Source organism: Calliopsis andreniformis, chromosome 1, assembly GCF_051401765.1.
Source record: "Calliopsis andreniformis isolate RMS-2024a chromosome 1, iyCalAndr_principal, whole genome shotgun sequence".
NCBI lineage: Eukaryota > Metazoa > Arthropoda > Insecta > Hymenoptera > Andrenidae > Calliopsis > Calliopsis andreniformis.
The window spans coordinates 18,200,266-18,227,125 of NC_135062.1; the positions used below are offsets into that span (position 1 = coordinate 18,200,266).

Genomic DNA, 26,860 nt, shown 5'->3' on the forward strand with positions numbered 1-26,860 from the left:
CCCTGTACAGGAACCGAATGCGCGCATGGCACTGTAGGTTATACAAATGAGAACATGTCCGTAGCGCCAATCATTGAAAGTTCTCTAGTGTCGCCAGTTCTAATGATATCGGTTAAATGGCATTGGCAACACTAAAAGTGGAAAGGGTGATGATAGATCTATCTAAACTTCATCTATGATTTAACGTCCCATTGTGTATGAATACGAGGAGACACGCATGTATTATACGCGCGAGTGCAGTAAAGTTACACTAGTAGAGATCTTCTATCAGTGACTTTCGTAGCACACACATCGACGACAAATTTAATCATGGGTAACGTCAGTTACGATAATCTGTCATTTGATCAATAGTTTGAATGATATTTGATCAATGATAAATTGAACCGTTCGATGTCAAGTTTTTCTTCGTAGTATTGGAATATATCTGGAGAAAACGAAATAATTCATTTGAAAAATGCAACGATAGTTAATGTGTATATAGTATAAATAGAGTAAGGTAATGTATTGTATGTAAGTGAATATTACAATTGTTTTGCGTTATTATAATCGTAAATTGAAGTTCCAACTTTTTATAAATAATTCAATATAATGTACCTGATAATATTTTCCGAATAACGTATACTTGTTGTTGTGACTCTTCATCTAATACATCTAATACTCAAGTATTTTAAAATTTACATCAGTAGATATCACATGCCACATAGGAGCCTTGTAATAAATAGTTTGAGAAATATTAAATGTTTCATTGGTAAACATGTCGTCTCCAGAACAATCAATGATTGTCCAATCGAAATTTGTTTCGGAAGAGGCTGTAATAATTGTATCCTTTTATTAATAGCTACAATAATATCATTTTTTAATTATATTTAATTGCTTAAAATTTTCTTAACTGTAAGTATAGACAATGGAAGCATCTTTAATACAGGGTTGGGTTAAAGCTGCAAGAATTATAGCACTTCTTAATAAAGGTGTAACACATGCATTAGTTGTTTTAATCCCATCTAAAATACCTCCACAAGTTTATAGTGATCTCACTATAGATAGAATATTGCCCATTGATCAGGATTTCAAATGCAATATAAGTATGTAATCATGTGAAATTCTATGTCATTATCATTTATTTTATCTCATTTGCTGTTACATGAATTTTATTTGTTAAAGATACTGATGTGAAACAACAAGATGCTTTAGATGTTTATCTTAATGTCACATCAAGAAAATTACAATTAGTGTTTGAAATGAGACCTGGAGTAGGAACTAGTTCTTTGGTGTCTGAAATATTTAGAGCTATAGAAGGTAAACACGTGTACCCTGTTGTAATTAAATTTTACAGAAAATTTTAAAAAAATGATTTTTCAATCATTTCAGAGTATCAGAAGAGAAAAAGTCCAGCATCAGAATTTTTATGGATTCAAAAATTAACAGGAAGCACTCGTAACTTGAATGCCTCCAATGAGGATACTGCTGATTCCGTTAGTATATAGTTTTATATTCAAATAATTACCTTTGTCTCGTATCAAACACATATCTAATTTAAAAGTACTATATCTCTATAGCTAATAGATTTGGAAAGTCCAGTCCTAGTTGCAACAAGACGTAGTATTGCAGTAGTTGCTAGGGAATCAGCAGTACGGTACCAAATGGCATGCAAAGAAGATGATTACACATACAGTAAAACATTTCGGTTTGTTTCTATTATTTTATATGTTCAATTTGTCTTGATATATTCTATATTTTAAAAACAACCTTTTGTAGCATATTCATTGGTACATGGAACGTAAATGGTCAACCACCAAATGGTATTAAATTACATCAGTGGTTAAGTTCTGACAAAACACCACCAGACGTGTATGCAATTGGATTCCAAGAATTAGATTTAACTAAAGAAGCATTCCTATTTAATGATACTCCAAGAGAAGAAGAGTGGAGGTACAAAAATTACAGTAAAATATTTATTATTAAATAGTATTTATTTTAATTTATAGCATTATTTGTTATTGTTGTTATTTCTATAGGCAAGTTGTAGCAAAGTGTCTTCACCCAGATGGTGTGTATGAACAAGTAGCCATTGTGAGATTAGTGGGTATGATGTTGCTCATATATGCTCTAAATAGTCATATGCCATATATAAAAGATGTATCAGTTGATACAGTAGGCACTGGTATTATGGGCAAAATGGTAATCTTCCTTTACCTTTCTAATCGACCATTTGGTAGCTATATATAAAACTGATTATAACGTACTATTTAACTCGATCAGGGTAACAAAGGAGGAGTAGCAGTAAGTTGTTGTATTCACAATACATCTATTTGCTTTGTTAATGCTCATTTGGCAGCGCATTGTGAAGAATATGAACGACGAAATCAAGATTACACAGACATTTGTGCACGTTTATCTTTTTTAAAATATGTTCCACCTAAAAGTTTTAAGGATCATGAGTGAGTATTCGATGCAAATACCTGTTCCATAATATATATAGAAAAGTCCTAGTTAAAAAAGCGAAATTATAAATATAGCCAAATATACTGGTTGGGAGATCTAAATTACCGTATAACAGATATGGATGTCGTAGTTGCTAAACAGCATATAGAAGCAGAAAACTATGCTCCTGTATTGGCTTTAGATCAACTTGGTCAGCAGCGACGATTAGGTCGAGTTTTCCAAGGGTTTCAGGAAGCAGAAATTACATTTAAACCAACATATAAATATGATCCGAGAACCGATAATTGGGATTCCAGGTTCATTTAAACTAAATCTGTTTGTTCTAATTATTCAAGTTACATTATTCAAATTTTTATTACATATAATTCTATCTATTATATAGTGAAAAAGGTAGAGCACCAGCTTGGTGTGATCGTATCTTATGGAAAGGTGAAGCAATTACGTCAATCGCTTACCGAAGTCATCCTGAATTAAAGATATCTGACCATAAACCAGTCAGTGCTATTTTTGATTCTCAGGTAAATACAAATATAGAAGTGTTTTAATAGTTAGATGTCGTCGATCTTTGTAACTACTTACAGATAAGAATAATAGATATGGCGAAGTACCGTAAAATCCACGAAGAAGTCATGAAAAAACTTGATAAGTTAGAGAACGAATACTTGCCACAAGTAATGGTCGATACTACAGAAATTATATTTGATACTTTAAAATTTCTCGAACCAAGCAGTAAAGAACTTATAATTGCCAATACTGGCCAGGTAAAACAATCTTTAATTAAAATTAACTTGTATAATATATCTTGTATAAATAACAATTATACTGGTTATAGGTACCAGTTCAATTTGAATTCATTAAAAAATTAGGAGATAATAATTATTGTAAAGATTGGTTGGATATTAAACCCTTCAAAGGTTTTATAAAACCAGGTACAACTCGGTTTTTTCTTTTATTAGTAGAGTCTTTTCTAACTCCGTACATATATTTTAGGAGAGAAATGTGATGCTAGATTTGAAATACATGTGGATAAAAAGTCAGCTTGTAAATTAAATTCTGGAGAGGATAAATTATATGACATTTTGATTTTACATCTTGAAGGAGGGAAGGATATATTTATAACAGTTACAGGTAAAATTTTTGTTTTATTGTATATTTGAAGTTTAAAAAGATGCTTGAAAAAAAAATAACAAAGAATAATTTTTTTTAGGTACTTACGAAAGAAGTTGTTTTGGATCTTCAATGGAAGCTCTAGTTCATATTCGAGTACCAATCAGAGAAATTCCTATTGGCAGATTAGTGGAACTTGTAAGTGTGTTATACATACATGTGTGAATCATGAAAAAATTATATCAACTCTATCATAATATTAATAACATTTTCTTTTTTTATATCATAGGAAAATAATAAAAATCTTTCCCAAGAACCATATGCGGTACCAAAAGAAGTATGGTTATTAGTTGATAGATTATATAGACATGGTAAAAAAACTGTAGGACTTTTTGAAAAGCCAGGTTTTCCTAGTGAAATAATAGCTATAAGAGACTGGTTGGATAATGGAAGTCAAGATCCAATGCGTATCCTTTCGTAGAATTTAATTTGGGATTATGAAACTTAATAACATTACGTACATATACTAAATTTAATTCCTTAACTTTTACAAAGCTGGTAGCGTGCATTCTGTAGCAGAAGCGCTGCTTCTACTTTTAGAATCAACAGCGGAACCATTAATTCCCTACAATCTACATAGCGTATGCTTATCTGCGGCAACAAACTATTTACAGTGTAAACAGGTATACAAACTAATGTTTATTCATTCAGACAAGAATGGTAGAAATTACGATTACATTATTTTCATCATTCGCCAGATTGTGATGCAACTTCCAGAGATCAGGAGAACAGTTTTTCTTTACATATGTTACTTTTTACAAGAATTACTGAATCATACTCAAGAAAATAAATTGGATGCCAAAACTCTTGGTAAACTTTATTTACTATAATTATTTGCTATTATAAACATAAAATTCTTACTTCATTCTTCACTTTTCAGCAACGCTGTTTGGATCAATTTTCTTGAGAGATCCACCAAAAAGTAGAGACGATCGAAATCAGCGAAGTCGTACTGTTCAGGCAACAATTGATAGGAAAAAAGCTGCATTTGTTTACCATTTTTTAGTGAATGATCAAAGTGATTTTATTCTCAGTCGATAGTAAAATTTAGAATTTTTTTAGAAAGCATTTACTAAACATGTAATACAATAATTATTTATTAGCTTTGAAAGAAACAATGCTTTAACTATTTTCTTTAGTTAGGGATACTAATTTAATTACTGACAGCGCATTAAGAAATCATTTTGCAACATTTAATGCTTCTACAATGGTACTTAAGAATACGAACAAAATTTTTATGACAAGCTAATATAGGAAAAGTACTTGCCATTTGGAAAAAAAAAAAAATGTTTCGAATAAATGTATGTTCTCTATGAAATACTCATAATTAGATAATAAGTGAAAAAAAATGATACAATCACATCTAGTCCTTTATAGCCTGAAATGACTAAACACATAATATGTAATTTATTTTTAATCTTCATAGTCTAAATCATTTAATTTATTTTAATTTACTTTACATTAATGAAAGTTATGTTTGATTAAAATTAAGTGCTAAATTACAAAAATTCAAAGTCTGCATAAGAGTAGTTTTAAGTTCGAACTTTCAATACTTTTAATGTAGTATAGTTGTAACATAATGTACAATCATTCAGAAATAATTTAAGTATTATAAACACGTATCAGCTTTTTGTATCAAAATTTTATTAAAAAATACATGTAAAATGTAATGAGTAATGCAGCTTATTATACTTTATTTTCAATCACACAATATAACAAGTTGACATTTACTTATAAAATAAAAAGAAAAATAGGAAAATGTTTGTAAATAAAGTTTCGACTGTGAATAAATTTGAAAAACAACTGTTTCCGTAAATATCGATTTGAAGGAAATGCAGAATGGTAAATAAACTTTAGAAAAAAATTTATATAGAAATTACAAAGCACATCATTTTTATAGAAAAAATATTTGAATACCCCAAGAATGGAAATATGAGAGATGAACAATGAATAAATGACATGTTTAAAGCTATCTATGCAAAGGAACATTAAATGAAACTCTCTACTATCATAAAGTACACAAAATGTTTTTAAGTTATGAAAAAGACAAGAAATTTGTCTCTAATGTGATGTTATCTATAGTGATTGAAGAGTGTAAATCTATTTACAAAATGAATTGAGAAACACACACTAGTATGTAATATTTTAACAAATCAGCAAGAAATTTTAGAAATTGAAACCTTTTTGTGCAGTTTCAGTCGGTTTAAATTCCAATTGACCATCGGTTGCCACAGGCGTCAACGTGGACTCCTCCGCATCCTGTAAACAATTGTATGCCTTAGTATATACATTATATCTAGAACATTAACTTCTCGTCAATTTACTTACCCCTTCTGAAAAGAAAGTATCAATCATAGCAATAGCTTTTTGATACACTTGTTCCGTTTCATGGTGTTGAAGAGCTTCTAATTTATCTAAACCTCCAACTTCTTCTATCATAATAGCTACTCGTTCAGCTTCTCCCATTTTCTCTGCTGCATTCAAAATATTAGTCAAACCATCAAGAACAACAACTACAGTTTTCCAATCCTTGGCTTCTAACAAATTACAAAATGGTGCCAGAACACCCAACTGTACTAATTGAGCTAACTGCTGTACAGATCCACCTGAAGTTAAATTAGTCACGGCCCATGCTGCTTCTTTTTGAGATTTAAAGTCTCCCTACATGATGCAAGATCAAAACAGTTCTTATTATTGAATATATCTAAATTTAATAACACTATTTCTACTTACATTCTGGAGAACATGTATCAAAGGTGGCAATAATCCAGCATTTATAACATGCTGAATCTGTTCCACATTACCAGCAGTAATATTACTAATAGTCCATGCTGCCTCTTTAACGATATTAATACGATGATGTTTTAATAATAATCCTAAATGCTGCAAACCACCTGCTGATATTATTGCATCTGTTTGCATATCATTGCCTGTGACTATATTTCCAACTGCACGAAGTGCGGGTGTTAAAACTGTTACTTCAGTTGAAGCAAGTAAATCAACAAGCTTTGGAATAACTCCACAATCCACAACTGCTTGTATCTTGTCATTAGAACCATCGGTAAGATATGAAAGAGCCCAACAAGCATCGGCTGAAATATTAAAAAAGTTTTTCAAATTTTGATGCATTTTCAAAAACATTTTATAGTAATACCTTTATTACATTTATTCTTTAAATATATAATAACAAGTACAATTGACTCACCTAATATATCTTTATCAGTGTTACTGAGTAAACGATTTAAGACTGGAAGAGCAGTTCGTACAACTTCAAATGGAGGAGGAGGATTTTTATTACGACATAGATTTGATAACGTCCATACAATATTGCGTGCAAACGAGACCTATAATAGTAATAATGTTAAGTAATAGTTATGTAACTACTCTAAAACATTTCAATGTTACACGTACAGAAGTATCAGGTTTGATTAATTCCAATAAAAGAGGCATGGCATCATGACCAAGAACAAGGTCACGAGCCATTGGACCATCTCCAGCAATATTTCCAAGTGCCCACACTGCTTGTTCAGCAACATTAGGTGCCGCAGACTTTAATAATGCAACTAATTTTGGTATAGCACCATGTTTAACAACAACATGAGTTTGCTCTGATGTTCCAGAAGCCACATTAGTTAGTGCCCATGCAGCTTCAAATTGCAATGCATGACTGCAAATATTTCAGAGGACGGATAAATAAGTAATGAATTTAAGTAAAAAGAAGGTAACATTCATTCTAATATGTACGTACTTGTGATGATAATCCAAAAATTCAACGCAACGTGGAACAATCCCACGTTGTATCATAGTATCAATAGGTGGATTTTTTTCTCTGCTTAACATTTTTCTACAAGCCTGTGTTGCTTGAAGTTGAATAGTTTCATCTGAAGATTTCATGCCATTCACAATTTCTTCCACAGATGTTGAAATAGGTGAAAGATTACTTTCACCTGTAGGGCTTTGTGGCTCTTTGCCTACATTGAGATTACGACGTTTTAATAATTGTTCATCTTTCCTAGCCTTACGCAACTCAATTGAGACTTCATTTCGCCTTCTACGTGCCTCCTACGATAATAAATAAAGCACAATGTACAAAAGGCAGAAAAAGGCATTGTATCAATAAATACTTTCCCTAAGAAATTGGAGTTCTTACATTATCTTTATATCTTCCCTTCAAATATCAATGTAGTTACTTACTTCATGTTTATAATTGAATTTAAAATTGGCCTTTCGGCCCTGGCAGTCAATTTCTGATGCAGGCATTTTTTAACAAATTACACAAATCGGATGTGTGTCCTTCTCTGAAAAAATAGAATCAGCAAAATGGTAATGAAAAGAAAGATATTATGGTTTAAGTATTATTTAATGATATATGTATAAAGTTACGAGACAACACATCGTGATTATCAATAAATTAGCTTAAAGACAGCAGAAGCATCGAAAAGAATACATACAATTACATTACAGTTTTTGTGAACTCAGACAATCGTATTTATAACTGTTTCACATTAATACGTGAACGTATGTAAATCGTATTTAAATAATACTTTATTTCAAATTTGTCTTTGCTAACGGTTATTGCCAATTTTTTCGCACCATTCTTTGTGTCGTACAAACTATCATCTAAGGTAAGCTTCAAACTGATTGTCGATATTGGAAAGTTTCACTTGGTTTCACTTACCGTAAATGTGTTAATAAATATGAGGACAGAAAATAAATTACCGAACAACTTCTGAACTGATCGCGACCCGCGCGTCAAATGTACAATGGCTGGCTAAGAAGTTTCTTTGTACTTAGAACCTGTTGCTGTGATCGGAGGACGAAAAAGAAATCATTGTTTATCTTCGTCCAATTAGAACTTCCATCTTTAAATGGCGAAATAGCGGACTGAATTATGATTGGTAGTTGAAATCATAGCTACATCCGATAGGTTGCTTAATATTCAACGTTCATTTTTTAAATCAAAGTATACCGATCAAAACGCTACTACGTAATCTCTGCTTAAAATTTAACAATCTTTACCTTTACATACATCTACTATTTTCAGAAACTTATAAATATTTATTTTATATGCGTATATAAATGTCATAAAATTGCCTTGGATGAAACAATAACTTTAAATGAAATTCTAAATGAAAGTATCATGCAATGAATTGAAAATTTATGGTGCACAATATGAATACTTAATTCAATTTTATTTGAATGTACAAAAGTATCTATACTGTACAGCAATTATATGTATAACAAGTATTACAAAAGAAATAGGATGATTAGGATATTAGAAATCTTATATTCTATTATTATAAAATATTATTCTATTAAAGAACTATATTTAAAAATATTGTTATCATATTGTCAATGAGGTACACATGTATCTTAAATAATTAATATTTTGTTAATGTAAATGCATACTATAACTCATACACATCTTATATTGTTAGCATAACAGTTTACATCATTAAGTTAGTTTCATAACTCAGTTCATAATTTGTGCAATAGAAAACTATCAATCCTGAAGTTATTTATTAAATGAAATATTGTGCTTCACATTCTGTAGGTCTTTTCATGTAATACAAGATTCCACAGTTTTTTTAACAGCATCTCGTGCATAAGGTATATAGGATAAAGAATACCATGTCATTGCCAATGATTGGATAATAATAAATATAAGAGCTAATCCAGGATTTTTCAGCTAAAAATATATACATTAATTAAAAAAAACGTATACACATGTGCAATACTTATATGATAATTATGACAATTTATAGTAATTTATATTCAGAGTTTTATATTTATCTACTCACATGCAAAGCTGAAAATAATGTCATTGCAATTGCAACAAATACTAAAACAGTTGCAATCACTCTTGTTGCTGCAAACATCTTCTTTAATTGATTACATGGGCCCATTAAAAAGCATGTGCTATAAGTAAATATTCTCCCTTAAAGTAACTATAAATTTTATGTAAAATTTGCTTATATAAAACTATTTTATATTATGAATTTTTAAATGAAACTGAAAGGATTGTTAGGAAAATAATTACACAGAAATCTACTCAAGCTCTTTTTATGGAACAAACCTTTTTACAATTTTTTCATAAATTTAATAGTATATTTAAATCTAATATAAAAAATTCAGTTTTCATTGAATAAAGTAAGATAATAACTCGAGTAATTTGATATAACTTGAATAAAATAAATTAATTTACCTTGCTAAAGAGATGATGTTCCCTAATGTATAAAATACTGCGAACACTGTAAGTCCTCTATGTAAAAATAATGCAAAAGATCCAAGAAAGGAGCACAAAATACCAACAATAAAGCAGATAGCAAAACCTTTTATCCGTGTGGACCAACTCAATGTAGTTTGGTCCATAACCTAAAAATAAAATCTTCTGTAATTTATTTTTAATAAAACAGAATAATAAACAATGATTATTGTTAATAAAATTCGGGTACTTTTAAATTTTCATTCTCACCGTAAAATCGACATCAGCCTTCCATTATCAGTAGTAAGCAATCAACATAATTTTGTATAAGATGAAATTATGTATATGAATTTGATAAATTTAACATTATTAGGAATAGAATTATGCAAGTTTAATATAGATTAATTACCTGAGCAATAATACCACTTTCTTCATCGCATTGATCATTGCCACTAAGGGCTCTTCTTAATTTATCCATTTTCCTCTTCAAATTAAATGTAACTCTCAGAAAATAATACTTTATCTGTAATACTTGTACGTCAACACAGTATCTTCGTGCGTGAAATCGTAAACGATCTATCTCGCGTAAATATGTAGCTCATTTCAATACTTAATTTAGATATACTAAATACTAATTATACGAAGACATATCAATTAATGTTTGTGCTAAAAATGAACAAACATGAATTTGCACATTATAGCTAATACATAATGGTTAAGAACTCTTTCACATATAACTGAAACGTGGTAACGGTGCAGTGTGCAGTATTGTAGCACGCTGTCGTGTAGCGAAACAGCTGTTTCTTTAGGAGCATTCTACGATCTACGATTTGGTTCTAACTCTTTCTATTTGTATTTATATCAAAAACCAAATCCTGAACATTGTTATAGATACGTGAAAAGACCCTATATGTTTTTAAAGAATATTTTATGAAGCTACATTAGCTGTATAAACATAATGAATATTGTATCACGTTAGAATAAAGCAACTTGAACACTACTCAAAGTTTGTATGGTAAATTACTTTAATAAGGAAAAAAATAAATTTAAATTTCTCTTTTCTATAATCTTTTATTACAAATTGTTTTAACCTTGTTTCTATGCTTATTTATACACATAGGCTTCTTAATTGCATATTTATATGCTTAAAAATTTAACGCAAAATAAACGCAAAATTAAAAATATATTTTACATGTACTTTATACAATAATATTAATCCATATATCAGGTACATTATACAATACAAGTGTATTTAAAAATAAGCAGATGTATTTTGTGTATATGTAGATGCAATTTCGTTGATGTAATCTGCTGCTTCCTCTTCTCTAATATCTCTTAATACAGTTTCCATGTCCGTGAGAGACAAGGATACTTGCACCTAAAAAGTTTTATTTTTTAATATATTTACTACTGTATCATAAACGGTACTTTGCTAGAGAAACATCGCATACGTCAATATAATTCAGAAGAAGTAAAGATGGACTTGATGAACTTTGTTGAAGTGTTTTTAAGAAGTACTCTAAGTTTAGATGCTCCGCAAGTTTTTTCCATCCTTGTGTTTTATCTAAAAGGGTTGATAACTTCTCTTTTCTTTCATTGTTTAACCAATTGAGTTCTGAGTCGTCATCTTCTATTTCTAGTTTAGTGGAAACTAAACCTGCATCGTTTGTAGCTTCTTCAGCCTGACCACACAGCAGCTGTAAAATCTTCGAAGAACAGAAATATGTTTTTAGTTTTCTTTTCCCCTAACACCATTAGAAAAAGCTTATTGATTTATGTAGTACAATAAATTTACATCAGGTTTATTCATGGCCAAATCAAACGACGACTGTCCAGTGACTTCTTCTGTATTTTCATGATCTGATTCAACTTCGACTTTTACATCCACGTGAGATTCTTTTCTTGTGTCCACCTGGGTAAACAAATGAATTAAATACGTGAAATTTCTTGATAAAATATGCTTAAGACAAAACACATACATTGTTCGATTCTCGATCATGATTCTGAATGTGTGGATCTGCACCATATCGAATTAATAATGAACATAGTTCTTTTGCTCTTACTCCAGTATATACAACAGCTGTATGCAAAGCAGTGTTCCCACTAAAATTTCTTTTATTTACATCTATACTCGTCTGTAATGATTCAAAAAATATCAATTAATAAAATACATTTTATTAGTGTAAAAAAATGGACTGTACCTTTTTCAGTAAATACTCTACAATATTCTTATGTCCACCTTCTACAGCTATGTGTAATGCTGTTCGACCATACGACATATCAGTATTATTTACATTTGCACCTGCTCGAACAAGTGAGCATACTGCGTCATATGATCCTGCTTCTGCCGCAAGGTGCAATGCTGTCCATCCAGCGTCATTATGAGCTTCAATATCAGTTATTTGTTCTGCCAATAAAGCGTCAACGCAAGCACCAGCTTCAGGAACTGAAACATATACATACAGATATGCGTGTATATGAATGACTGAATGAACATGCGTAGTTTCTTACTGATTATTTAACTTACTTCTTACAGCCGCATGTAATGGCGAGAATCCGTGTTCATCTGATCGATTTGGATCACCTCCAAGCATAAGAAGTGCTTTTGTAATTTCTGGTTGATTTTGCAAAACTGCATAGTGTAATGGTGTCTAGTAAATAAAATATTACAGTGACAAATACTTTCACTTAATAAAACATTTGTAAAAATAATTATCTAAACTAAAAATAAAGACATATACAAAATATTTACCTTTCCAGAACTGTTTTGTCCATTAACAAGCATCTTACAATTCTTATCGTTACTTATCAACATTAAAATATATTTAACTATATCACGTTGTCCATAACGAAGTGCTGCATGTAATGCTGTATCTCCATAAGTAGAACGATCCCTCAGTAACTTTTGCATAAGCTGTTGTGTATTTTTTGAATCCATTTTCATGCATTTCAAAGCTTCGATAAGTACATTTTTCGGAAACATTGTGTCATCTTCATGCTGGTAAAAGAAATATTGCATTGAATAAATCAAGTATTATAAAAAATATGTATATACATACCTGTTTAGCCGATGGTCCATCAAACTCTAAATTTTCATCACCATTGACAATTAATTTTATATAGCCTATAAAGAATGCGATTAAAAATATATGTATTAAGACTGTTTAATTCACAAAGGCAACAATGCTTACCCTCGACATCTAAATTATCGATAAACGCTTTACATTCTGATGATAAGCATACATCGCGAAGTATCTGTTCCAATTCTTTAGAAGCTTCTCGGCTGTCACTGCCTAAATTTGTTGATATAGTCTCGTTTTCAATGTTGTAAGTTGGTAATACATGTGATAATTCTGAACTGCCGGAATATGACATTCTTTGACGCTTTTTACCTGTTAATGTATTAAATTTATAATTTTATGCTTAGTGTATCATAATTAATTCAGGTCACTTACCGAAATAATTTACTTACCTATCACTCTATCGCTAGGTTTATAAATAAATCTTATTGGTTCAGAACAGTCTGCATCAGATGGTCGTTCCAATTGTAAAAAGACTTCCTTTGGTGAAGTAATATTACGATCCTTGTATGGTGGTGTACTGTAAAAAAAATATATACATATATGAGGATTAATTATACAATATCATTATTTAAAAGTAATTTGTGTTAAATATTGAATTACCGAAATACAATCGCATATTGGTGATGTACATCTAATTCAGAAAAACGCCCATATGCGGTCCAAATTTCACGATCATCTTCGTTAAGCTCGAAAAATTTTATTCGAATATTTTCTGAAATAAACAAAAAATATATACACTCTCATTTAAAGTATAATAAAAAGGATTTAAAACTTTGCTTTCATCAGTATAATAAATGTTGTCAGAAGTACAAACTTACTTTTTCCTACTTTTTCTACAAGTATAAATACCTCCTCTCCACCTTCTACACTACTAGCATTCTTGTCGATCCTGCATATCTTGAGTTCTCCAGTTAATGCACTTTCTAGCAAGTTACACATATTTTTTTAATAATTTTTCGAATATCAAATATTTTTATATTACTTAACATGATTTTATACATACTAAGATTATTGATAGGATGCGAATAAACAGGTTCTGTTATTGGTATCATAATATTATCTTTATCCAAAATAAATGCTTCAAAACATAATGCAACACTGTTCAAATTTACACATTTTTGGTAGTATTCAGCATCAGCTTTGATCTAAAAAACAAATCTTTATTAACCCTGAAGTCTGAAAGGGTTAAAATAAAAGCTTATACTTCGTTAAATTTCTATTAAAAGATATTTGAATCCCTGATAAAATGTAAAATCTTTAAAAGTAATACAATAAAATACTATACCTGTGCTTCTTCTCGAGTACTAAGGGTTGCATTTATATTTTTTCTTTTACTTCTTTCCAAAGCTTCCATCCTCATCTTTCTTATAAGTTCATCTCTTATATGCTTCTTTGCAGTATGAATAATTCCCATTCCATGGAATCTATGCATTATATTTTAACATTAATAACAAATAAAGAAACTTAACGAGCAAACAACGACCAGTAATTTTAATTTAACTAAATGAATCAATAGAAAATAGCATACGTTGCAATAAATCCTGTTTCAGGAGAAACTTTAACATGATGTGGATCTTCACGGTCAATACCGCCTTCTCTACGTACCAATCTGTGGGCATGAGGTATTCTAGGACCTTCATCAGATGTGACCAATTTGCATCGAATTATTGCATTCTCCATAAAATTATGTAACTATAGAATTGTATTATGAATGTTTTAATATTTTACTCCAATTTATTATTTATTAAGGCTTACATGTTATTACAAAAGAATACATATACATACTCGAACTGTTGGTGCTTGTTTTTTGCGACCATTAGCATAACTTGAGCTGACCAAACTTCCATGTGTTCCTATCATTTCAGATTTATACCGAAACCTAAATTTTTCTATTGGTTGTTCTACAATTGTTAGATGTGGTTCTCCGATCGCTTAAAAAGAAGAAAACATTTAGATGTACAGAACTAAATTATTTCTTGATAGAAATTTTGTTTTTATAATGATAAAAGTACTAACCTGTGGCATTTTTTAATGATATATAATCGTTAGCATGTAGCGGTGATAAGGAAGTTGAGCTTGGCGAAGCAACGCTTGCTGTCCCTTGAGATCCACTAAGTGGACTGTACATACCTTGGCTGTTTGTCTGGAATTCTTAAGAACAAAACACATACATACATACATATTAAAACAAATAAAAATAATATTTAATAATTTATCTATGCCACAATATGTTTACTGAGCAATAAAATTTCTTCTAAATATATTTAATGACAACAAAATATATTTCTATGTACATATTCGTGATAAATATACATTGAAACAGATGTGTTAAAAACTTTTCAGGAAACGTAGATAGTTAACAATTACCATATTCGAAGGGAAAGTAATCCTGATTTTCAGAAACATTTTGTAAAACTGTGTAATTCTCGTAAACTTCTGGCATTGTGCAGTTTTTTTACAAGAAATTATCGCACAACTTAAAGAACATTTACTATCTCCGTTACAAACAAACTGATAAATAACGAATACCAAATCAGCAGAGAGATTGTTTAAAATCAGAAAACCGAAGACGTCTCCACTTAGCTTCAAAGATATTACTTCGGTACTCACCGAACATGAATAACAACTTATCTGACGGTGCGTCAGAATATAACCTTGACGGTAGTCGTAGGTTTTTCCCCGTAGAAACCCAGTATGTTAACCAATCATTCTCTATGGACAAATTTCTCGTCAAGAAGGATCGTAACAAGTACTTCAAAAACCCTGATCATGATATCATGATTATAATTATATCATTTTTTCTTAGATCTTATCTTGTCTGATATATATTGACATATATCCGTATGATGTAATTTTATATAAAATTGTAGAATTATTATTATAAATTCAACCAAGTATATGTATTTAGCTTTCATTCGATTCCATTTATGTGTGGCAATATGGCAACATGCAATACCCGTGAATGGATGTCATCGTAGATAAAGTGATACCGAAAGCTATCGTTAGATGTGTCTGAACGCAGTTAACAAGTATACTTGTAAAATGACACGATTAAATTGAAGTGGTGGGGAATTATCAGAAACCTACGCGTGTATATATATATGCATTAGAAAGCCGAGTTTCACTGCGGTGAATGTTGGGTCGTTTAAGACTTCAATCGTGTGCATATTTTCTCCCTATAGTGAATTAAAGTTCAACAATGTCGACCAAAAACGAGAAGATCAGTATAATTGGCAGGTAATGAGATTTGATTAAATATCTTAAAATTGAAAACACTTGAAAATAATAAGATCATTTCTTATGTTTAGTTATTTCTATGCATCAAATAATTGTATAATGTCGGTGTTTAAAAAGTAACGATAACCGAACTGTAAAACTTAATACGTATTAGTTTCTGACCAATCGCTGTAGTGCGGTTACTTGAAGACATTACGAATTAACATTCGCTGATACATATTTCTATCGAAAGGTTTTCTTCATTTCTCATAATCTTTTTCATAGATAATGCAGTATGACATTATATCACTACTATTATGTTTATGTATATATTCTGCTCTTCATGGAATTATGACAGAGTACACAACAATACCAACATGTATCCCCGCGTAGAATGGCATTTAATGTTTCGTTTACGTTTAAATCTGAGAAAATAACATTTGAAAGACCATGTTTCCTGTTATCTAACTTCAAGTAGTAGTTCACTTCAGAAATTAAAATACTGATACCCTGAGAAGCGATACTTCATTGATAAGATAACAAAAAAAAGTTAAATGATAAATAATGGAAACTTACGTTTATCATATTTACTGTAATTTTTCAAAACTAAACTTATGAAAACTGCGTAAAATATGTTCTTTCCAATAAAAAATTCAACCGAAATAGCATCGACGATTATAGATGAATAAGCAAATAAGAAGTTGATTAATTTAAGGTTTATGTTATAACAATTTTATTGTAATTTTAGCGGCTTAATCGGTCGTAGCTGGGCAATGCTTTTTGCCAGTGTAGGATACGAAGTAATTATTTACGATATCGTACAGGAACAAATTAAAACAGCTCTTGAAGATATTCATCGGCAATTGAACCGTCTTGAAAGCAGTGGTCTTTTAAGAGGAACTCTTACAGCGGATCAACAATTTAAACTGATAAAAGGTTTGACTGTGTATTCACGAATTAGTATATCACATAAAAAATACTGTATATAGGGAATTATTTTCGAAACTTCGTGTATCGAATATTAATTATTACATGTTGCGAATAGGATCATCCAATTTGACTGAAACTGTAAAAAACGCTAAGTTGGTACAAGAATGTATTCCTGAGAATTTGCCATTGAAATTGAAACTGTATAATGAACTGGACAATATTGTCGATGATAAAGTAATTTTATCGTCTTCAACATCTACATTCCGTCCATCTTTATTCAGCGAAAAGCTAAAACATCGCGCTCAAGTAATTGTGTCTCACCCCGTATGTATTATTTCAAATTTTTTAATTATACCAATTCGATTAGGAAACTTTGAAACATATTTATAATTACATAACCGATTATTTATACTATTACGAATGTAGGTAAATCCTCCGTATTACGTACCTCTCGTAGAAATTGTACCTGCACCATGGACACGACCTGAATTACCAGCGCAAACAAAAGCTATTATGACTGAAATAGGCCAGAAGCCTGTAGTATTTACGAAGGAAATTGATGGTTTTGGACTTAATCGTATACAGTACGTAAATATTTACTTATACCATTTCATAACGTAACAAATAAATTATGAATAAAATTAATATACGTACATATAGATATGCGATCTTAAACGAAGCATGGAGATTGGTAGCTGATGGTGTTTTAAGCGCGAAAGACGTAGACGCTATTATGAGTGAAGGTCTGGGAATGCGATATGCATTCTTAGGTGCTTTCGAAGCTGCGCATTTGAATGCAGAAGGTAAAATTATTTTCTACAAATTAAACATATATAAAGTCTAACTCAATAATTTCACAATTTTTATTTTGTTCAGGAATGAAGAAATACTGCGAGACGTACAAAAATTCAATTTATGATACCAGCATGACGTTTGGTCCAGTTCCTAAATTCGAAGGTGAAATGGCAGAAAAAATAAGCAATGAACTAAACGAGATGTGTCCATTAGAAAAACTTCAAGAACGACGTGCGTGGAGAGATGAAGCTTTAACGAAATTATCGATATTGAAAAAAGAATTAGAAAAGAAAAAGTGAATGATTATTGCGTTAAAATTTCTCCCTGTTAAAATTGAAATTGTTATTTGTTAAATAAAAGCGTTATAATAAAAATTACACTTTTATCACTCACCAACTCAATAACTTATTTACCAAAATTTAGTTGTAAAATAATTCAGGAATACATTCAATAGCTTTAATATGCTTGCACTGAGTATAACTTAATATTCAATCTATGTTTCCTATTAGAATGTTGATTTTCAATAAAGGTAGAATTAAAAAACTGATTCTTCTTAAGTATAAAGTTTATTTTATTTATGTGATATCAGAATTTAACGTTTTCCTCCAACACGTGGTGCCGCTTTTTGCGTTACTTTTGCGGCTTTATGTTTTGGTAGAGTCTTGGCCTTAGGAGGAACAACAGCTTTCTTAGTTGCTTTTGCTGCTTTCTTCTGTTCCTTTGCAGCTCTGAAACCATTGTTGATGACAAATTTTAAATTACAATATTTAAATAGCATGCAAATTATAAAATAAGCAGTATTATTAAATCTGTATGAACCCGCAAAAGCCAGACAGTGTTAATATAAAATACAATTCTGGGTGAAGCAGTCCTGTTGATCTAAGACAATCTCAAAATCCAACATGATATAAAATCTTGTCAGAGGAACAGATGTCTACGATATCAGTTTTTGCTTATCATGCAATTTCTAGCAACTTAAATTTTTCAAACTGTGAACTGAGAATAAAAAGATTAAAATAAATATGTCTTACTTAATTGCTTGATCCCTTTGTGCTTTACGAATTTCTGGCTTCATATTACGTTTTGCCAAGATATCTGTAAGGGATGCACCTACAATAGCACGTTGAAATTTCTGGGTACGTCTTGTTCTCTTCTTGGCTTGTTCCTCCTCCTGACCCTTCTTATGTTTCCGTCTGTAATATTCAATTACTTCCTAATGATCTGTTTCTAATTTTCAATAACTTAAAGGTCAATAAACATAATAAAGGTACCTGTATAAGACAGTCCATGTGACTTTTCTAGGATTGCGCCTCATTAAATGAGCACGCTCACATTTTGAGTTCAAGAAAGTGAATGTCTGTAACATAGCATAGGTTAAAACTGGCACATAAATATAAACTACACAAACCATTAACGCTACTTGGTTGGGAAATATTTAGCATAAATAAAAATTAAATACTATAATAACAAACGCATGTAAATCATACTGTACATACTTTTCCATCGACTTTAACCATGGTTTTGCCATGGCCAGGATATATTTTATATCCACTGTATGCACAAAGACCGATCCTGAAAAGATTGACAATGTATTCGTTAAGAATATTTCGATGTTTCGATTCATTTTTTATTTTGAGAAAATTTTCAATGATGCTGCTACACTCAATAGATATTTCTTTTACTGAAATCTTCACTTACTTCATGTTGAATTATCACGAAAAGACGGATTCGACAAAAATGGCCGACTCCCTTTCCTTTCGGCACGTTCAAGTGCGTATTGAGTATTGCCAACCTTTAAGAAATCAAACTTCAGCAATTCGTTCAAGTACATGTGTACGCTTAAGTATAAATTCAGGATGACACTTGACGAAAATAAATAAAAATAAATAAAATAATGCATCAAATATAAAATATATAATTTATTCAATCAAACTTAAAGCATATTTGTATAATTTCTCTATGCTTATACAAATAGTTTTACACAGTTAAAAGCACTGACACTGTCTGCCAATTTATCACTGTATGAAATTGCATTGTGACATCGTGAGGGAAAAATGTGACTTAACCTAAACGATTACATGTTATCAAAATAGTCAAATTACAAACATTAAAAATGAAAGACACGGATATTGTGGGGTTTGCCAACCCCGAAGAAATAAGCGATAATGATGAGGATAACGAAATTACCAATATCAAGAAGAAAGCATCTAAAAAATCAGGAGGATTTCAGTCCATGGCTCTCAGTTATCCTGTACTGAAGGGTATATTGAAACGTGGTTATAAAATACCAACACCTATACAAAGAAAGGTACATCATACTGTTTTAATTGAAATTGGAAAATGTACTTTATCTATTACTTATCAATGACATGTTTGCAGACAATCCCTTTAGCGTTAGAAGGTCGTGATGTGGTTGCTATGGCAAGAACTGGTAGTGGAAAAACTGCTTGTTTCTTAATTCCCTTATTTGAAAAACTTAAAGTGAGACAAGCAAAAATTGGTGCAAGAGCTTTAATTCTATCACCAACTCGCGAATTAGCGTTACAAACATTGAAGTTCGTAAGAGAGCTAGGAAAATTCACAGACTTGAAAGCAGCTATAATTTTGGGTGGCGACAGTATGGAAAATCAGTTTAATTTAATTCATGGAAATCCTGATATATTAGTTGCAACACCAGGAAGATTTTTGCATATATGTATTGAGATGGATTTACAATTGTCTAACATTGAATATGTTGTATTTGATGAAGCTGATAGGTAACATTTTCTTTAATATAGCACTTGAATTTCATTTTATTATATAAACTATATTTCTTTATAAATTGTATTTAAGATTGTTTGAGATGGGTTTTGGTGAGCAAATCAATGAAATCACAAATAGACTACCAGAATCAAAGCAAACATTGTTATTTTCTGCAACATTACCAAAAATTTTGGTAGATTTTGCAAAAGCTGGTTTAAATGACCCTGTTTTATTGCGATTAGATGTAGAGAATAAAATACCTGAACAACTAGCATTGTCATTTATAATATGTAGGGCAGAGGAGAAATTGGCAGTACTATTATGTTTATTAAAACATATCATTAAGACTGATTCACAAACTGTAATATTTGCTGCAACCCAACATCATGTAGAATATATTCATCAGGTATGCGAATGGAATCTGTAGCTTTCGTTTTTGAAAGCTATATTTGTTTCTATGAAATTTATATTTTATTTATAGGTGCTAGATAAAGCAGGAATTTCTAATACATTTATTTATTCCAACTTGGACCCATCAGCACGAAAAATAAATGCAGCTAAATTCCAAACTGCTAAAGTTAGAGCTCTAATAGTAACAGATGTTGCTGCTAGAGGTCTAGATATACCATGCTTAGACAATGTAATAAATTTCAATTTTCCTGCAAAATCAAAACTGTTTGTACACAGAGTAGGTAAGTAGCCAAATTATACTTTACACTGTATACAATTTTCATAACATTTCATTTTATTAACAGGACGTTGTGCACGAGCTGGTCGCGCTGGGACAGCTTATAATATTGTATGCCCAGATGAATATGCTTATCTTTTAGATTTACACCTTTTTCTTGGTCGTTCCTTACATATTATTCCCCCCTCTGGATCTGTAGAAAACGCAGAGGGTTTCATAGGTAAAATGCCACAAGCAATGATAGAGGAAGAACTTTCAGAAATAATAAATTGGCAAAATAATTCTACAGATCTAGTACGTATTCTTAAAAGGTTCATTAAGAAGACAATGATATTTAAATCCTACTGATTTCTTGATTTTACGTGCAGAAAAATATGGAAAAAGTTTGTGACAATGCATATAAGCAATATATTAGATCGCGTCCAGCTGCTTCATCTGAAAGTATTAAAAGAGTGAAAGAGATGCACATCAGTGAAGCAGGGATTATACCAGAATATTGTGATATTTCTCCTAATACTACTAATTTATTGTCAAAAATATTAAATTATAGACCACAGGGAGTAAGTATAATATAAAAATATCTATACATTGTGTTGTGGTTATGAAAATTATATTGTACTATTTAAAATAAATGCTTGTTCAAAATAGACGATATTTGAAATCGGAACTAAAACATCTTCTGTTAATTACAAAGTTATGAAAAGAAAGCGATCACTTCACAAAGAAAGTATTATGAATTTTCACAAGAAAGTTGAAGTAAAAGAATTGGAGGCTCAACAAAAATTAGAAGGTAATTGAAAATTATGATATATAATCATACTATATTCGATAGTTTTTAGTCTAATAATTAATAAATTTATATAGATCAGTCGAAAAAGGTAAATCTTCCGTTAAGTACAACTGATGAAATTAATGCAGCATTTAATACAGTTGTTGTTCCGAAAAAAAGAAACTTGGACAATTTATACAAACCTTCCAAAAAACAAAAAAAATCAGTAAAACGAGACGAGGAGTTTTTTATTCCATATTCTGCTCCAGATAAGCACACAGAAGAAGGGTAATTTTTTTATTTTAATATCTTATTTTAAGGCAAAAATCAAATTTGTTCATGATTTCACAGTTTGGCAGTTAACTCCTTCACTACAGAAGCAGATAAAGTACAAATGGATTTAACTGGGGATAATGAAGAGTCTCAACGTCTTCAAGCACAGATTAAAAAATGGGATCGCAAAAAGAAAAAGATGGTGACTATTGATAATGTATGTATCTTATCGTTAGTACTTGTACTAACAAATCCATGTTGCAAAAAATATTTTAAATTCATGTTTTGTGTAGAATCGAAAGGTTGGAAAAATACGAACAGAATCTGGCGTTTGGATACCAGCTAGTTACAAAACAAATCGATATTCAGCCTGGAAAGAAAAAAGTAAAATTGACGTTGTGAGAGATGATGATAGCGAAGATGAAGAGCCTTCTCATGTACAAAAACGTACGTGAACATAATTAAATTGTTAAACTTAGTATTAGTTACTTAAGCGTTTATTACGATTATCTACATTTACATTCTGTACATTCTAGTGCAAACAACACCTAATACGCATTGGGCACGACATAATCAAAAATTGAAGGAGAAGTTTAAAGTAAATAAGGAACTGAAAAGACCAGAACAGATTCTAAAAGCACGAAAATTACTTGAACGAAGACGTGAAAGAAATGGCAGAAAAAGTCGGAAGGGCCAAAACAATAATGGAAGAAAACGCTAACATTTCTTGTACAGAATTTTTTTATAGATATATGTACTTTGCACTATAAATAATAATTATTTTGCATCTTGTGTCTCTTATCTTCCATTTTCAACCCTATAGGGTATAGATCATATGTTTTAGCAAATAACGTCTATCTATTTCCTGAAAATGAGTGGAAATGTGATTTTATTCAGCCTTGATGTTTCTTAACTTGTAAACATTATATATAAAAAATAAGAATTTCTGTTATGAAAAAATTACGAGGTATTATACAATTTGTAAAGATTTGCGTTGCAATATTACAATTTCCTTGCGTAATTACTAAGGTTCGACGTCAGAAATTTGTTACGAGGAGTTGATAAAATAACAGAAACCTCAGGAAGTTGAATAAACTAAGAAGAATGCAAAGCATTTAAGCGAATATTTTTACATTATTTACATTTTCTTTATATTTTTGCTAGAAATAGATGATTAAAAATAAAACCTAAGTGAAAACATTATGCGAAAAATTCTTATAAATCTACTATTTGCAATTTTTTGGAAGGAATTAAAAGGAGAGAAAGAAAATACCATGAATTCGTCCGTGAGTCATAGATGACAACAGGTTTCGAGTTTGTTTTGATAATATGCAAAATGCCGATAATGGAATGACGTGAATCATGCGTGAACGTTTGATCATTCTTTTTAACACTACTACATTATGAACATAAATATTATAGATGAAATCAAACCACATTGTTCAAATTTTTCTAACATTATATATGTGAAGAAATAATGCGATTGGAAATTTTATGTACGTATGTATACTTTACGCGAGGAGAATAGCATGAAATCGACGCGGCTCAATTTGACTCGTAAAACGCCAGGGTGCGGCACATTTTTCAATATGTATTCGAGGAATCAAATATCTATTCAAGTTCGATCTGTTTCTAACGTGAAACTTGATAATACATGCCCGATCGAGTAAGTTTACTCTTAGAAAGTTCTAATTCGTAATATGTAAGTAGATATTTTCATCAAGTACCTGTCAGTATTGAACAGAATCGAAGAAGATATGAATATAAACACTCAACAAGCCGAAAGTTAAAATTCCTTTACAGTTATTCACTGCAATATTGATCGATGAAAATATAATGCAGATGGTTGCACCGTTGAAAGTCTGAGACAAGGTCGTGACAGTCATTCCCACCTATGGTCCAAAAATCTACATTATACCGAAATCATCGATCTCCTAATCTCATAATTCCTTATGAACCAGATTCATTATGTTGCCTTAGAATGCAGAGCAATTATAAGGAAATTTCAAGTTAATTTAGAAAATGTACCTGTTAGTATTCCTGTTCTAATCATCGATTGGATCTTTCAGAATTCAATTGTTCGGAAAGTTCATGGATGGGTCGAGGTCGAGGCTAATGATAAGGATGCCTCGTCTAGATCGGATGAGTAGACTAAATAGTAGGAAATTCTCGTAAAAAGGAAGAGAACACATAGGGGGAACAATGAATTTTCGCCCAGTCGGTTCTCGATCAGGGGATTTGTGCCAAGGCAGCCAGAGCCACAATTTAGTCAGCCACGATCCGAATAACATCGACCGTGGAAATACGTCTATTCGTAACTAGACGGTCACATCTATCGTTCTACCGTTCACTATCCACTCCATTACTGACTGTCTCTAGCCTCTACGTCATACGATTAAAAATACGTGGTGCTACTCAATCCGGACGCCCGCATGTGCAAAGACAATGTCAGAACTTTCTGTGAAAGCAGCGTCACGCATATCTCTCGCGTTACGCGAATCTATCTACAAAAAAAGAAGATTCCGCGTACACTTTGTATTTATTGACCGATGACGACGCACACAAGGAAATTAGACATCGATTGCATCGATTTCTTATCTCATTCAAAAGTTTTTCTATGAAAATCACAGAAATATATTATCTAAGCGGTCCGTTTAGTTTAATCATAGTCTTCAATATAGTTCATGATAACTACACACATATATATGCGTATAGTTCTCACTCCTGAGAGTTGGAATTCTGAAAGTTGAATTTTTGGTCAAGTTGAGCTTCCAACGACCTGCCCGCATTAGGAATCTAGGTTTTGATGTTCAGCTATACAATGCAGAACATCTTAACATTGATAAGCAGTGAAAGTAGTTGGTAGTAGAAAGCGACGAGTAATTAAACTGAAATATTCCAATGTGGGAACGGGAAAGGTATGCATTTGCGATCCCTTGCACGAGTTTGTAATTGTAACAAATAGAAACTAGTTGTGAACGGTTCGCTTACGATATGGCACACCCATTGCGTAATCTTCATTTCGACAGTTCGAAATTTGTATAAAATAAAAAACTACCATGTGAACGTTCGAAAAGTCAATTGGGCAATCGGTTTCGAGTTACCATTTCTTAGTTAACTATTTGCGTTACAATTATATTCTGTTCATTTGAGCATTTTTCTCCAAGTACTGACGGCCATGCAAGTTGCTCCCTCTGTGTCCCGTTTATTTCTAACACCGGAAAATTAATACATAACTGAACAACTATTTTTATAATGAAGAAAGTTGAAAACAAAAATCACGATATCGACGAGAAATTAACGGCTCGTTGTACTTCGCTTACACTGAGTATCTGAGTTGCTTATCTCTAACATCTTCAACTAATAGTTGCTGTTAAAATGGTCTTAGGCTTCGAACATAATATATAGGTATGTATTATGCGTGAAACGTTTGTAAAACCTTCCAGTCTAGATTGCATTTCTCGAGCTGCAAGTTTTTTTCATTTGCAACAACGATAAGCCATTGAGAAGAGAAAATGGGCAACGTACATCGTTGGTGAAATGTGGGTAGAGTCTGAAATCGATCGTCTCACAGTTATCAGTTGCCTGCACAGCATGCAAGAATGAATGGGATGTCACTCAGCCGGTTGGCAATGCGGCCGTATGCAATGCACATCCGACTTTGCATACGTGTCATCTCGACTGCAAGGTTGCCACTCATGGTGTCCGCATCTTGCTGGATTACAGTTGAACCGTACACGGTGTACTTCGAACGAAACCACGCTAGCGTTCTATGAATGAACGCACGTGCATCGTATTGTCGGCCGAAGCACGTACGTAAAACGTCAAAAAGAGAAAACAACAGGAAGAAAAAAAGAGGAAATACGGAACTGGAAAATGTGTTACAGGACGATTAGTTGTACATACAAAATTTTCTGTGACGCGCTTCTGCTTACCGAGTATGTATTTCCAGACTTATTCGCTCTTTTTTTTATGAGAAAGGAAGATCGCAAACTGTATATGCATACAAGATTTCACAGCGAAAAAACCAGTTGCACCACGTGTAAGATTCATAAATCACTTCCTTGAATAGTTAAATGACTACTCTCGAGATACTGCAATGTTAACAGTCTACTACTACGAAATAAATCTGAATGTAGAAAGAAAGAATTCTTAGATTGGAAAATTACATAATCGGAATGATAGCTGAATGACATAATAGAAAACTAAAATAAAATACTAGCTTGAAAATATTTAGATACGCGATACTCAAGCATCCTCACTATTTTTTCTTTTCAAGATAATGTTCAAGTATATGGCACAGTTTTCGACACTGCCTCTTTATCAGATTACATTATTGAATCATATTGAATCATACTGCCACATTGTTACCAATCATTAAGAACAGACGCACCTGATATATTTGCTATGATAAATAGGCGTAGTTATTGTAAATGATTGCACCCAATGCGTGCAGTCATTTCCTCAACTTCTCTATGATACATATACGGAGACGTACCGAGTTTAAAACGACGTAGGTATGTACGAACTAGACACAATTAATTGAATAA

At 31.4% G+C, this 26,860-nt stretch overlaps 7 protein-coding genes and 1 long non-coding RNA gene across 14 annotated transcripts; 3 read left to right on the top strand and 5 right to left on the bottom strand.

The window, feature by feature from the left end:
- Positions 1-146: 146 nt before the first annotated feature.
- Positions 147-5,917, top strand: Ocrl (Oculocerebrorenal syndrome of Lowe). Of its 3 annotated transcripts, none has more exons than XM_076377015.1 (19): positions 147-496; positions 684-820; positions 902-1,082; positions 1,162-1,296; positions 1,369-1,472; positions 1,557-1,684; positions 1,756-1,929; positions 2,016-2,178; positions 2,260-2,438; positions 2,517-2,738; positions 2,825-2,960; positions 3,024-3,203; positions 3,275-3,371; positions 3,433-3,570; positions 3,650-3,747; positions 3,839-4,016; positions 4,105-4,232; positions 4,308-4,419; positions 4,490-5,917. In XM_076377015.1, the coding sequence occupies exons 2-19, from the start codon at positions 755-757 to the stop codon at positions 4,648-4,650; spliced, it is 2,580 nt and encodes an 859-aa protein (XP_076233130.1). In that variant the 5' UTR covers positions 147-496; positions 684-754; the 3' UTR covers positions 4,651-5,917. The 3 variants fall into 3 exon arrangements, with proteins under 3 accessions (XP_076233130.1, XP_076233123.1, XP_076233114.1); XM_076377008.1 differs by having other exon boundaries at positions 687-820; XM_076376999.1 differs by lacking the exon at positions 147-496 and having other exon boundaries at positions 542-820.
- On the bottom strand, positions 5,728-8,426 carry Pen (karyopherin subunit alpha). Its single transcript, XM_076377026.1, has 8 exons — positions 8,288-8,426; positions 7,804-7,907; positions 7,358-7,671; positions 7,021-7,276; positions 6,815-6,953; positions 6,343-6,701; positions 5,938-6,270; positions 5,728-5,868 (listed from the first exon to the last, which is right to left on the bottom strand). Exons 2-8 carry the CDS (start codon positions 7,867-7,869, stop codon positions 5,776-5,778), a joined length of 1,560 nt encoding a protein of 519 aa, XP_076233141.1. The 5' UTR covers positions 7,870-7,907; positions 8,288-8,426; the 3' UTR covers positions 5,728-5,775.
- Positions 8,427-8,820: 394 nt separating this feature from the next.
- Positions 8,821-10,617, bottom strand: LOC143177051 (vesicle transport protein SFT2A). Of its 2 annotated transcripts, XM_076374817.1 has the most exons (5): positions 10,224-10,617; positions 10,085-10,102; positions 9,815-9,984; positions 9,411-9,528; positions 8,821-9,298 (listed from the first exon to the last, which is right to left on the bottom strand). In XM_076374817.1, the coding sequence occupies exons 1-5, from the start codon at positions 10,290-10,292 to the stop codon at positions 9,170-9,172; spliced, it is 504 nt and encodes a 167-aa protein (XP_076230932.1). In that variant the 5' UTR covers positions 10,293-10,617; the 3' UTR covers positions 8,821-9,169. The 2 variants fall into 2 exon arrangements, with proteins under 2 accessions (XP_076230932.1, XP_076230940.1); XM_076374825.1 differs by lacking the exon at positions 10,085-10,102 and having other exon boundaries at positions 8,829-9,298; positions 10,224-10,615.
- A 361-nt stretch (positions 10,618-10,978) lies between these two features.
- Positions 10,979-15,738, bottom strand: Rel (nuclear factor NF-kappa-B family member relish). Of its 3 annotated transcripts, none has more exons than XM_076378856.1 (18): positions 15,508-15,738; positions 14,914-15,048; positions 14,683-14,828; positions 14,426-14,589; positions 14,183-14,321; positions 13,901-14,042; positions 13,716-13,820; positions 13,498-13,609; positions 13,287-13,414; positions 13,006-13,206; positions 12,874-12,938; positions 12,567-12,812; positions 12,342-12,465; positions 12,016-12,260; positions 11,794-11,949; positions 11,610-11,726; positions 11,266-11,520; positions 10,979-11,192 (listed from the first exon to the last, which is right to left on the bottom strand). In XM_076378856.1, exons 1-18 carry the CDS (start codon positions 15,512-15,514, stop codon positions 11,067-11,069), a joined length of 2,613 nt encoding a protein of 870 aa, XP_076234971.1. In that variant the 5' UTR covers positions 15,515-15,738; the 3' UTR covers positions 10,979-11,066. The 3 variants fall into 3 exon arrangements, with proteins under 3 accessions (XP_076234971.1, XP_076234964.1, XP_076234978.1); XM_076378849.1 differs by lacking the exon at positions 15,508-15,738 and adding an exon at positions 15,265-15,481; XM_076378863.1 differs by lacking the exons at positions 14,914-15,048; positions 15,508-15,738 and having other exon boundaries at positions 14,503-14,589; positions 14,683-14,702.
- A 163-nt stretch (positions 15,739-15,901) lies between these two features.
- Positions 15,902-18,234, top strand: Had1 (beta Hydroxy acid dehydrogenase 1). The gene is made up of 6 exons (XM_076378892.1): positions 15,902-16,134; positions 16,862-17,049; positions 17,159-17,367; positions 17,470-17,627; positions 17,704-17,846; positions 17,920-18,234. Exons 1-6 carry the CDS (start codon positions 16,097-16,099, stop codon positions 18,135-18,137), a joined length of 954 nt encoding a protein of 317 aa, XP_076235007.1. The 5' UTR covers positions 15,902-16,096; the 3' UTR covers positions 18,138-18,234.
- Positions 18,235-18,385: 151 nt separating this feature from the next.
- Rpl24 (ribosomal protein L24) lies at positions 18,386-19,617 on the bottom strand. The gene is made up of 5 exons (XM_076378907.1): positions 19,537-19,617; positions 19,335-19,410; positions 19,110-19,195; positions 18,870-19,031; positions 18,386-18,566 (listed from the first exon to the last, which is right to left on the bottom strand). The coding sequence occupies exons 1-5, from the start codon at positions 19,539-19,541 to the stop codon at positions 18,431-18,433; spliced, it is 465 nt and encodes a 154-aa protein (XP_076235022.1). The 5' UTR covers positions 19,542-19,617; the 3' UTR covers positions 18,386-18,430.
- LOC143179600 (uncharacterized) lies at positions 19,564-24,745 on the bottom strand. 2 transcript variants are annotated; one of them, XR_013001992.1, is made up of 2 exons: positions 24,339-24,745; positions 19,564-19,630 (listed from the first exon to the last, which is right to left on the bottom strand). It is a non-coding gene; the product is annotated as an uncharacterized LOC143179600 (long non-coding RNA). The 2 variants fall into 2 exon arrangements; XR_013001991.1 differs by having other exon boundaries at positions 19,595-19,630; positions 24,038-24,745.
- On the top strand, positions 19,680-23,097 carry LOC143179570 (ATP-dependent RNA helicase DDX54). Its single transcript, XM_076378868.1, has 11 exons — positions 19,680-20,146; positions 20,218-20,594; positions 20,671-20,986; positions 21,062-21,272; positions 21,336-21,562; positions 21,637-21,828; positions 21,917-22,058; positions 22,133-22,325; positions 22,389-22,527; positions 22,604-22,757; positions 22,847-23,097. Exons 1-11 carry the CDS (start codon positions 19,952-19,954, stop codon positions 23,029-23,031), a joined length of 2,331 nt encoding a protein of 776 aa, XP_076234983.1. The 5' UTR covers positions 19,680-19,951; the 3' UTR covers positions 23,032-23,097.
- Positions 24,746-26,860: the final 2,115 nt, after the last annotated feature.

Excerpts from the sequence above, each read along its gene's own strand:
- LOC143177051 (XM_076374817.1), bottom strand. The coding sequence starts at position 10,292 with ATGGATAAATTAAGAAGAGCCCTTAGTGGCAATGATCAATGCGATGAA. Across the intron at positions 9,529-9,814 it reads AACATCATCTCTTTAGCAAG|CACATGCTTTTTAATGGGCC; the intron begins GTAAATTAATTT and ends ATTTACTTATAG. Across the intron at positions 9,299-9,410 it reads CATTATTTTCAGCTTTGCAT|CTGAAAAATCCTGGATTAGC; the intron begins GTGAGTAGATAA and ends ATATATTTTTAG.
- LOC143179570 (XM_076378868.1), top strand. The coding sequence starts at position 19,952 with ATGAAAGACACGGATATTGTGGGGTTTGCCAACCCCGAAGAAATAAGC. Across the intron at positions 20,987-21,061 it reads ATGTAGAATATATTCATCAG|GTGCTAGATAAAGCAGGAAT; the intron begins GTATGCGAATGG and ends TTTTATTTATAG. Across the intron at positions 21,829-21,916 it reads TAAATTATAGACCACAGGGA|ACGATATTTGAAATCGGAAC; the intron begins GTAAGTATAATA and ends TGTTCAAAATAG.
- Rel (XM_076378849.1), bottom strand. The coding sequence starts at position 15,340 with ATGCCAGAAGTTTACGAGAATTACACAGTTTTACAAAATGTTTCTGAA. Across the intron at positions 15,049-15,264 it reads TTACTTTCCCTTCGAATATG|AATTCCAGACAAACAGCCAA; the intron begins GTAATTGTTAAC and ends TTTGTTCTTAAG. Across the intron at positions 14,829-14,913 it reads ATCATTAAAAAATGCCACAG|CGATCGGAGAACCACATCTA; the intron begins GTTAGTACTTTT and ends CTTCTTTTTAAG.
- Pen (XM_076377026.1), bottom strand. The coding sequence starts at position 7,869 with ATGCCTGCATCAGAAATTGACTGCCAGGGCCGAAAGGCCAATTTTAAA. Across the intron at positions 7,277-7,357 it reads TTTTTGGATTATCATCACAA|TCATGCATTGCAATTTGAAG; the intron begins GTACGTACATAT and ends AAATATTTGCAG. Across the intron at positions 6,702-6,814 it reads CACTGATAAAGATATATTAG|CCGATGCTTGTTGGGCTCTT; the intron begins GTGAGTCAATTG and ends TTAATATTTCAG.
- Had1 (XM_076378892.1), top strand. The coding sequence starts at position 16,097 with ATGTCGACCAAAAACGAGAAGATCAGTATAATTGGCAG. Across the intron at positions 16,135-16,861 it reads AAGATCAGTATAATTGGCAG|CGGCTTAATCGGTCGTAGCT; the intron begins GTAATGAGATTT and ends TTGTAATTTTAG. Across the intron at positions 17,050-17,158 it reads ACAATTTAAACTGATAAAAG|GATCATCCAATTTGACTGAA; the intron begins GTTTGACTGTGT and ends TGTTGCGAATAG.
- Ocrl (XM_076377015.1), top strand. The coding sequence starts at position 755 with ATGTCGTCTCCAGAACAATCAATGATTGTCCAATCGAAATTTGTTTCG. Across the intron at positions 1,083-1,161 it reads GGATTTCAAATGCAATATAA|ATACTGATGTGAAACAACAA; the intron begins GTATGTAATCAT and ends TATTTGTTAAAG. Across the intron at positions 3,204-3,274 it reads TAATTGCCAATACTGGCCAG|GTACCAGTTCAATTTGAATT; the intron begins GTAAAACAATCT and ends TACTGGTTATAG.
- Rpl24 (XM_076378907.1), bottom strand. Across the intron at positions 19,196-19,334 it reads TGGTTAAAGTCGATGGAAAA|ACATTCACTTTCTTGAACTC; the intron begins GTATGTACAGTA and ends GCTATGTTACAG. Across the intron at positions 18,567-18,869 it reads CAAAGGGATCAAGCAATTAA|AGCTGCAAAGGAACAGAAGA; the intron begins GTAAGACATATT and ends CAATGGTTTCAG.